General features: G+C 38.7%; 1 protein-coding gene across 1 annotated transcript in view; it reads right to left on the bottom strand.

Moving 5' to 3' along the window:
* Positions 1 to 951: 951 nt before the first annotated feature.
* Positions 952 to 10,937, bottom strand: part of TGFBR1 (transforming growth factor beta receptor 1) — a 33,071-nt gene continuing 23,085 nt past the window's right edge. Inside the window, exons 7-9 of the mRNA XM_083873437.1 lie at positions 6,690 to 6,814; positions 5,946 to 6,076; positions 952 to 5,285 (exon numbers count right to left, since the gene is read on the bottom strand). Coding sequence (XP_083729563.1) covers positions 5,160 to 5,285; positions 5,946 to 6,076; positions 6,690 to 6,814 — 382 coding nt within the window. The 3' untranslated portion in view covers positions 952 to 5,159. The remainder of the gene's footprint in view (positions 5,286 to 5,945; positions 6,077 to 6,689; positions 6,815 to 10,937) is intronic.

Raw genomic sequence — 10,937 nt, 5'->3', positions numbered from 1 at the left:
AAACATCCTCATAATTAAGTTATTTGTGGGGATTGTTTGCTTTTATGTATTTTCAGTTGTTAGGCTCAGACCCTCAAAGTATGAAATGGAGAAAACTACTTCATGAAAACAAAGTTTGGTAGACAGCAACATTGCTATGCTAGCTCCAGGCCACACAATTTCTCTACTAGTAAATGCAGTAGAGGAATTCAGGATTTTCCTGAATTTTGGTTACTTGCAGGGGTAGCAAAAGCTTTCCTTTAGCCACTCATGGGAAAGGGACTTTTCTCACCCAAATAATCATAGCTCCTGTAAAAGCATTTGAAAGGAAGGCAGTATTTTGACATTGCCATGGGCTTTCTCTGGACACCTTATGGCTTCCCATAGTGGAGAAAGTTTACTGGAAGAAGTAATTTTTGGTCATTCTGTCTGAGCCAAAACTGAAGGATGAACCTAAACTTATGTGAGGGTAAGATGTCCTATTTTTGTTGTGTCTAAAAATCACCACCTTCCTTCAGAAATGCAACACCAGCCTGAAACTGAGTTTTGCACAGAAACAACCCACTCCAACTCAAGCTGATTTTACTTTCAGTTCTGGAATGCACTGAGGTGCTGAGCTGCTTAAACAGACTAAAATAGACTAAATGTTATTTCTATGCAAACATAAATGTGGAGAAGGAACAATTTGTCATTACTAATTTTGTTCAGGAGATGAGAGACACCAGCAATGTTCTTATACCAATATTACTGTAGCAGGCAAGGAAGAGCAGGCATTTTATCATTATGTACATAGCAGAGATGAGGTGGATTGCTTTAGCAGTAGCAAATCCTTTTAGCATTTTTGTACTAGAAGAAGCCCCTTCTGAGGAAAGACATTCACAGTAAACCCATATTTGAGCAGGTAGGAACATCACACACAAACCCGTATCTACCTGCAAGTTCTTGTTCTGAAAGACAACTCATGCATTTTGAAAAAAGTTATTTATTTTCACTGCTTTAATCTCTCTACTGTAGTGTTAGCACTTAACATAAGCATCCACTCCTCTACTGTCCTATTTACAATCCATTGAAATGTATACTCTACAAATACAATACATATTTTCAGAAATGTAAGGGAAATGCACAATTTGGTAAGGTTTAAAAAAGTGACACTCATCTGTACAGGATTCTCAAATCATCCAAAAAGTAAAATTTACAAGGCAGTATCCACACAGCTATGTAAGGGCAGGTGCTACAGTGACAAAGCAGCAAACTTGCTAATACAATAAAATAAAGAAAACAAAGTGTTTTGGGGCACCAGATAATACACTTAGTACCACTGAAGTTGTAAATTTAGTAATACCCATATTTCTAGAAACATGTAACTGCAAACCTGGAGAACATTCTGAAAAATATTAAACATTATATACACATGAGGTAAATGTACCTTGGTCTTTTAAGAGGTAATTTGAGTTTAAAGCAACAGATATGGTGAAGGGGTTTTTTTGTTTGCTTGTTTTTTAAACACAAAATGATTAACACCTTGCAATTATTTCAATGGCACAATATAAACAAAGAACTAACTAAAAGGTGAATTTCATGGCAATCACACTCAGAGCCATTACTGAAAAAAATAAAATAGCCTCTTACTTCATTTGACACCTTCATGTCCCCATACAGTCAATCCCAATGTCTTTACTTATGTACAAAGTCTTTCTCTAGGATTACAAGCAGAACCACTGGAGGGTGACAGTGTGTCATACTTGGAGAGTCTGCTTGAGAAACATCCCAGAATTCCAGCTTTTAAGGTTGGAAGGTCCCTGAAGAATTCCAGCATTTCAAAAATGACATCAGACCATTTCCAATACTCCTTGTTCTCCTCGTCCATATTCATCTGGTCACAAGTCTGTAAACCAAACTGAGGCTTCAATGCTACTAAAAGGTAAAGTTGATTAAATCCACAAAACTTAAGTGAATGTATAATGCATGTAATATTTACAATAAACATTTGCATCAGTATTAATCAGAAACTGTTTTGGTATATACTTGAAATGATACAAAATTAATATTTTGAATGCTAAAATATTTTGGTCCCCCTGGATTTCCAAGAGCAGATCTGGTGATATTACAATCTTAATTTAAAAAATACTTATGTGTACCTGTGTCCATATATATAAGATATGATCTTACACAGGTAACATTTAAAGTTACATAATATATACAGACACAGCCTTTGTAAAAGGTGTTCAGTTCATATAATGGAAAAGAAGAACAAAGCTTGAAGTTGTGGTGTCAGAACTGAGGATATATATAGCTCTACTCAGAATTTTCCTGTTCTGCAACCCAATAGGAATGATAAGGTTGTTCTAAAATACTGTTCCTTATGTCATACACTGTATCAAGCATCCTTCCGTGCTTTGTTTTTGCAAGCTTGTATTACAAAGCTAAATTTTGAACAAAGTAAGAACAGTTGCTAGCAATTCAGGAGAATGAAGACTTGCAGGTGGTTGAGGCAAAATCACAGTTACATTGTTGACAGAATCATCTGTGAGCCATGATGCTGTTCAGCTGCTGTACATCGTCTTTAAAATGCAACAGAACTGTTCCATATATTTAGGAAATTAAATGTTATGCTGATAAGGTTTTGTGGGTGCTAAAAAAGCTGCTAAAAAGCCACTAAAAATTATTTGATGAATTATACTGCAAGCTCTCATGTTACCACCAAAAATACCAGAGAGATCTGAGGCAATCCAGTAGCCTGATATTTTTGAAGTAGGAGCTGTACCATTTGTTTCTATGGTAAGGACCCCGGGACACCTATGAAAACTTGAAATGTAACAAAATAGAAAGCCTTTGGAATTAGCATGGAGAGCTTGACCTATTTTCATGATGACCTGTTTTCCTTAAGTTCTGTACTGATACATAGGACTTGCTGCAGAGGCTGCCAAGCAGATGGGCTTGGGAGTTACATTATATTCAAATGTGTTCTTTTGAACAGTCAATTGAAAACCTCTGCAGTGCACAACTGTCCACGTGCACAAAGGCATAGTTTATTTAAAATACCTACATGAGGTAACTTTTAATCCTGCTTTGATTGATGGAGGCCTGAAGCCCATAAGCCTGACTTGTCAGATAATGCCAAACACAAGAATGACAGCTGTATGTATGTCTAAGCCTGATTGTTTTCTAAGAACTTCTCTTATTTTTCCCTTTTCTCCTGGATACTGTCTTCCAGAATGAATAAATTCATCCATTTTATTGTTGACAAAAGCATTCCATAATCTGCAGTTTGACCTCCAAGGATCTATAATTCTGACACAACTTATCTCCAAGCAAGCAGTAAGAACACAGAAATAAACAAAAATTATGTGTTAAGGCTTTTCTTGGATAAGGCTCGTGTCAGCTATGTAGCCTCCACTCCCTGGGCCTCATTCCTCTTCCTGCTTTAGCTGCCACACATGATAGACCATGGCACAGAACCTTGATTGTGCTGCTGCCAGCAACCACCCTGCCACTGCCATCATCTTGATAACAAACTCCCAGTGGGCTCTGTGCTGAGGGATGAAAAGGAAGCTAAGTTAAAGGTTGCCATGTGTGTTGCATAATGGGATTTGTGTACTGTGCTCTGAAGAGTGGAAGGTTAGGTGGCATATTAATTACCAGGCATATTTACATACTGAAATACTATTGTTTTGGACATTAATGAAACCAAAGGTCAACCAGACTCTTCCTAAAATTGCAATTAAAAAAAAATCCTGGTAACAGCAAGTTTTTGTTGTACATTTGGGCAGGAAGCAATTTGATTTCTAAACAGGTTTGTAAAAATATTATGATACTCATAAAAACTCAGGGAAATCTTGACTACAGCCATGCATATTCTCTTCTGTGTTCTTATGACAACACAAGTCACCATAAGCTTTGTTCTTCTAACAATGAAGAGGATTGCTGGAATCCCCTGATATTTGTATCCAAAGACCTGCAGCTCACCACCTCTCTAGCTCACCACTTTGTGTATGAGGCACACACAACACACATGCACATAAAATTTTTAAGCAGCTTTGAACTGTCTAGTACAAAAGCCCAAATAACTCTTCTCTAATGACAGGTGCATTTAATCCTTGTGTAATTGCAAATATTGTTCTTTGAGCATTAAGACTCAGCAGAACTGCACAGAAAATAAGCTTTTCATACTCATTTAATGAAGCAAAATCTCCTTTAACATTTTACTTTTCCTGCTACTTTTCTGAAGTAGATAGGTACTTCAAGGATTTTAGAAGTACCACTTGATAAAAAAACCTTCTACATAATTATGACTCATAATTTGACAATTACAAAATATGACAGTGAATTTACTAGCTTACACTATTTAAAACTCCTACAGTGGTTTCAAGAGTCAGATTTTGTAAAATTGAAGATACTGTATCAGTTATGTACTCACTGTTGCAATGAGTGAGATTTAGATCTCAGCTAGGCAAAGGAACAACTTTTAACTTGTATTTTTGAAACCAAAAGTACCATAGGCTTTGTACATCCCTACTATTTTGCATTAAAAGACTCAAAAGTGGCACTTACTGGTGTAATACAATCTATTTTGAAGGCAATGTAACGTTCTGAAAAAGTGGAAAAAAACCAGTCATCATGTATAAAGTATAGTTGCATAAGTTATGTTCCCACAACTGAATGAGGTCAATTTGTAAGTCAAGGTAAGTGTCCAAAAGATGCACTACTTTAATAGCTAGCAAGATATACTCCAATAGTACATTCACAACCTGAATCAAGGAATTGAGACAGTGGTTCAGAGTAGTCAATGTACCAGGCAGGAATAAAGTTGCTTTAAGAGCCATCAATGCACTGTAGAACAATATAGTGAACCAGTTTCATTTCAGAAATGACCTCTTACTTTTAGCAGTTAACTAGCAAAGACCAGCTATCAACTTCCAGAAACAAAAAATTAGATTAATGAAACTAGAGTACATGATGTTTTGCAAGTAACCTGGGAAAGAGGTTCATAGTGCACAGAAAGACCCAACACAACTGTTTAGCACATCCACAAAAATCCTAATAAGTGACGTTCCTATGAAGTACTAAAAGGCAGCAATATCCTTCTGTTCCCCCAGTGAGGTAGAACAATTAACCTTCTTAACACGCCACTCTGGTGCAGATAGGGATTTTTACAGTGTTCTTTGATAGCAAATCCAGGATTACATCTTGATCCCCTCCTGTTGACTAAGTTGCGATAATGTTTTCTTAATGCGCAAAGCTGTCAGCCGAGCGGCTCCGTTGGCATACCAGCATTCCCGCATAATTTTTGCCATCACTCGTAATGCCTGCAAAGGAAACACAAGTCATTGTGTGCACTGCTGTTCCAGTGTAGCCCAGGTAACTGCTGCTTTGCCTTAGCCTCTTTAGGCATTTCTGAAGTCCACTACTAGTATTACAGTTGTATGATTAAAAAAAACTGTGTTTTTTTTTAAAAAAATCTTACTTTATTTACAGAAAAGTAAAATTTTAAACACTGTAGAGCAAACCTGATATTTTTTCAGTAGACTTTTGGCCCAAGAAAAAAGTATTTTAAAGAAAAATTACTAGCTCCTCTATAACTGTTTTCTGAATTTTCACATCAGACAAAAATACACTCTTTTATTTGCAGTTAAGGAGTTACTTCAATGAATAGCAATTAAGTTCATGAGCTGTCTTCCTCAAATTGAAGCTCTGCAAGGATTCTAAAGGTTTCAGAAGCCTTTTCATCTGTCAAACAGCCATTCTTTGAAATCTGAGTGCTTCTATGAAATTACATTTAAATACTTATGTATATAACTAAGGAACAAACAATGCTTTTAATAAAACCATAATGATTAGAAGGAAATTAATTAGGTTCTCCTAAAAGCAGCTCTTCTCTCTTCAACAATAAGTGCGATTTTTAAGCCAATGAAATCACTAAAAGCTCTAGTGTCCATTAAAGCAGCTTTAGCAAGGTTAGTTAATACCTCACAGCTCTGCCATCTGTTTGGAATATTGGGCCTTAACTTCTGTTCACACACAACTTTCCTCATTTCTTCAACAGAAGGGTCTGAGGGAACGAGGTCATAGTATGGCAACTGGTAATCTTCATGGATTCCTGTAACAGGTAGAAAATAGCTTAATTTTAGCTAACACTGAATTACATATTCTTCACTTTTTACTGTGTTCCTTATCAGTACCCTACCAGTTTTTGGTTTTCATTTTTAAAAGTCACATCACAATGACTGACAAATAAAAATCCTAAACCATACCTTAGGAGTATTTACATTACCCATGAAGAATCTAAAATTTATAAATTTGGAAGAGATACAAGCTACATCAAATCTTTCATATGCTATATTAAAAATATGCTTCTTCAGAGCACATGATTTGTAACAGCATGCTTCATTTTACATAATTCAGATTTATCTGAATACATTATAGGTAAGTCTTGTAGTGTTTGCCCCTTGCTCACAAGAGTATTAAATCTTACCCTTTTCTTCCCTCTCTGTAAATATTTAGAAAAGTAGACAAGAATATTTCCTATTTTGTCAATCTAGAAAGAGGCTGACTAGACCAGTTATCATTTACAGGATTAACAATTAGAAAGTCTGAGACAGACTGGCTATTACTTTGCACTGTTTTGTGAGCAAACTGTTTCCAGAACTTGAATAAGTTTAAGTTACTTATAGTTCCTCAATATGTCCCATTTTGTAAAGATTGCCACATACCACCAATTGAACACCGCCGAGCTATTTCCCAAAACACTAATCCCATTGCATAGATGTCTGCTCGTTTGAATGACTCAAAATGTTTCATATTTATGGAATCATCTAGAACTTCAGGAGCCATGTACCTGTGTGAAAAAAAAATAATTTAATAAGCACTTAAGAGTAGAAAAATTCAGCACTACTGATCAGCTCAAATATAAAATAATGGGTTTTTGTGGAAAAAGAGACAAAGAAAAACTCCTTCATTAAGGTTATCTAATCAGAGACAATTTAATGAAAAGGGACAAGTAAACTGAGAGAAACAAGCAGAGAAATAGGGGAAATAAGCCAAATGTCAAACAATAAACAACTAGAGCTATAAACCTGATACACAAGGCGCAATTGAGACAGTGACTAAGACCGAAAGTCTCCAGTTCCTCATTGATAGGCTATTAAGAAACTCCAGGCATAACTTTACAGAGGTGCACATTGTGTCTGGACATTGTGACTGTTAATAAGTGGGAAACAAGAAGAACACAAGGACTGAGAATATTGAAGGAAGGCCTGTGCAACTATACAATGCTCATCAAGGAATGCTCAGGAGAAAGAGAACAGAAGCGCAGCAACAGATGGTAAAGGGTAGCAAAGGGGCCAGTTGCATAAGAGGTTGCTAGTCTGCACATGCTCACCAGTGTACCCAATTTCATTGAATCCTAACTATTCTGTGCAATCTCACTCCCAAGCCCACGTGCACGTGTTCTCTAAGAACTGTATGACAGCAACTGGAGGCAGGCATGAGTCTGTTCAGGTCTAGCAACTGGCGCAGCACAAGGGATGAAGCTGACACTAGAGAGAAGGAGGGGCTCAACATCAGTAGCTGGAAGGGGAACTACAGGTCTAGGAGCATGCCTGCAGGTGCTAAGAGCACATATCTGGAACTACTGTGGGGGGACCACAGAGTGGTCATTCTGTGAATGAATTCTGGGCTAGCAACTGTAGTCTGACAGAAGGTGAAGGAAACCCTGGTGCCAACAACTGGAGCAAATGAGTGGGTCTGCTTCAGCTACTGAAATAAGACCATAGATCACAGGCTTCATGGTCACACCTTACATGTACCAGCTACAGAGGAGAAAGGAGATGAGAAGAACAGAATGAGGGCCTCTCAGTACCAGCAATAGGAGTGGGAGTCATGGTTGTAAGGTCTGTGTGACTGGGTGCCAGCTGCTGGACTGGGGCAGAAGGTTTGCATTCCCCCAACCCTGGTGGGGGAAACAACACAGCTGGTGTGCAGGACTGTAATTCACTAGTTTTGTTTGTGAATTTGTTCACAAAGGTTTGTTCCTTTTTTACTCTAAAGATTTTTTTTCCCCGGTAAGTTACCAAGGAGATTAAGTATTGGGTGCTTAAGGGTGCTTGACCAAAACAAAAAGGTGACCAAATCTCGGAGGGGGATTTTTGGGGTAGGTGAAGGACAGAGCTGGAGGCAGCTTTGCTTTCTGGATTTTGGCAGTCGGAGAGAGAGAACAGCTAGGCTGCTGCTTGCAGATACCTGTCTTTCCAAACCAAGACAACTAGCAACTCTCAAGCTGGTCTAGCCAGCACCCAGGAACCCAGGCAGGGATATTTGCCAGGGCAAGGGCTCATGTTGCTATTTGAGGGAATCCATGCATGGAGGCATGCATACAAATACATCAGCTGTTCGCTGCTGTGTGTTAACCCACCTGGGGAGTACGAGATCCATGGAGCACAGGAAAGGGGAATAGACACAGCAAGCTTTGGATGGATGGTTGAGGGGCTCATAAATGTGCATGGAGTTGTGAGGCTGCAGAAGGCAGTATGTACTTTCCCTAATGAAGTTCAATCCTGATCAACTGAAGAGAAGGAAGGAGACTTGGCTGTCTATAGTTGTGTTTTATACAAGTTCTGACAGTGTTTTATGTGGGTGTTGAAGGCAACACATGGTGCATAGCAATCTGTATAATCAGCCCTGTCAGTACTGTATGTGTCTGTGTATGACTGGTTGGATCCCAAGGAAGAAAGCAGCAGCCACATCCATGGACCTTAGATGAACAGAGAGCCCCAGCTCTTTGGAACACACCAACTGGGCTCCAGAGGTCAGACAAGAGGAAGCCCCAGCTCCTGTAATCTGACAAATTATAGCAGCCACTTAAAACATCCCCTAACGAGCCTAAAGCAAGAATAAACAAGAAGTGCTTGTTAAGAAACCAGCACTGTTAAAAATTTCTTGAGAACAAAGGCCCACTATCATTGTAGTACTTGATTCTTCATCATACAGTCTGCAAGTCCCATCCTAAACCATGCTTTTTAAAAAATTAGTAAATCCTATGTCAATTATAAATTAATAACTGGGCTCACAAATTTGGTTTACCCACACTTCATGCAAGGAGAAAAATTCATAACCAACTTTTCCCTAAGAATCAAGGCCTCAAAACTGGTCATGGCATCCAAATGGTTGTTACTTTGTTTAGTGAGTAAGTCTGACACAGGAACATCACAAGCAAAACATCAGTGAGGACGTTACTGCAAGAGCTACTGACAGCAGTAGCTGCTGGAAAGAATGAATGTTATTTGCTGCATCAAGTCAACATCACTGTTCTCTCATTCTGGTAGTGTTCTGGCAGCCAAATCCAGTATGTGATGTTTAGCAGAGCTCAGTGTATTTCTCCACATCGCTACTCTAGCAGTCTTAAGCTGACAAGCCAATGAAGCAGGCCAACAGTGGCACCTGGGCTTTGAAGAGCAGTGTTGACTGGTAAAAAAGCAATGTGTGCAAATTACTGGAGTGGAATACAGTGTCAGGCAATAGCTCTACCCCTGAAACAGCCACAGAAGCCTAGACGTGGTTTCCTTTAATCTATACTGTAAGTAGGATTTTCCTTTCTAGTACCAGGCACAGTAGGAAGAATACAAGACACACTACTTAAAAGAAATTTCAGCACTATCACACCTTTCAGAGCTCACTCAGCACTACTGTGTCTTAAAGAAATTACACAGATACAAGGAAGCAAGGGCTATCAAGATAAGTAAAAAAATGCAACCAATGGTTGCATTTATTCTGAACTACCCAAAACTTCAACTAAGTTTGCTGAGATGAGAGTTCTCCTAAGGCATAGAAATTTCTCACAAGTAATAAACACAGCACAAGCAGAGGACAGCTGTCTGAAGTTGACTGTAAGGTTTACTTTGACAGTATTTATTGAACAGAAGGGGAGTATTAAGTATTGTTGCAATCCTTGACATGGATGAGGCTCAAATTGTTCTGGTCCACCCATATCAAAAACATTTTAATCAAGAATGCAGTGAATGCTTTAATGTTCTCCAAGGATTCTGCATTATTGGATACTCTTACAGTACTTCATGTGCTTGACACTGTAAGTGATTATTCTTGGAGCCCAGCAGAGAGAATATTTGATCTATCTTAAGATGACATGAGGATGAAAAAGAGTGATGAACCCAAAAAATCAACAAACTAGAAACCCCAACCATGGTGCAAAATGTCAGCCAGAAACAATAAACAAGCAGTAAAAAAGATTGTCTCAACTCCTGTGAACCATCCAAAGAACAAGGCTTTTAACAGGAAAGACCATAAGAGGCTTGAACGTGGCAAAAAAAATCTCCTCTCCCCCCATGTGAGTTCCATTGGCAAATTGACCTCTTACCATGGTCCTCCATCAATGCATTTAGATTGGCTCTGGTTTCCATGGCATAGAATGGTGAATGACTGCTGAGAGATTATTGCTGGAACAAAAGCAGAAAGGCAAGGAGGTCGTGTAGTGAGGTCAGCAGCTCAGCCATTTCATGGCTGTTAGACAAAAGAGAGAGAAGCATGCATCTCCTTGTCAGCCTATGTGCTGGAAATGCATTGCTTGGCAGAAGCAGTATCTCAGGTTCTGGAGAGAGTAACTCTATTACACAGAGTAACTCTGACCTTCTGAGCCAGCTCTGCAGCTCAGTATCATCCAAGAACAAAAGGAGAAGTCTACAAAGAAGGATATAAAGTATGTTGAGCATGGTCTGGCCAAACTTTGGGTGCCTGCTGACCTCTTTCTCCCATCTCTTAGTCCAAAAGCTTGGTAATAGTTGTCTAAGTTTCTTGTACAACATATAGGGAGCTTTGTGTCAAACAGACCCATACACAACATGTTGTGTGGCATCTCCCTTCATCAAGCCTATACTCTACAATGTAGAATTCTGCCCATATTTTGTTTAGGTAAACTTCAGAGAAGCAGTCATGGTTAGAATTTCTGC

Source organism: Zosterops lateralis (genome assembly GCF_965231275.1).
Source record: "Zosterops lateralis genome assembly, chromosome: 1".
Lineage (NCBI taxonomy): Eukaryota > Metazoa > Chordata > Aves > Passeriformes > Zosteropidae > Zosterops > Zosterops lateralis.
This window is presented reverse-complemented; position numbering and strand designations above follow the sequence as displayed.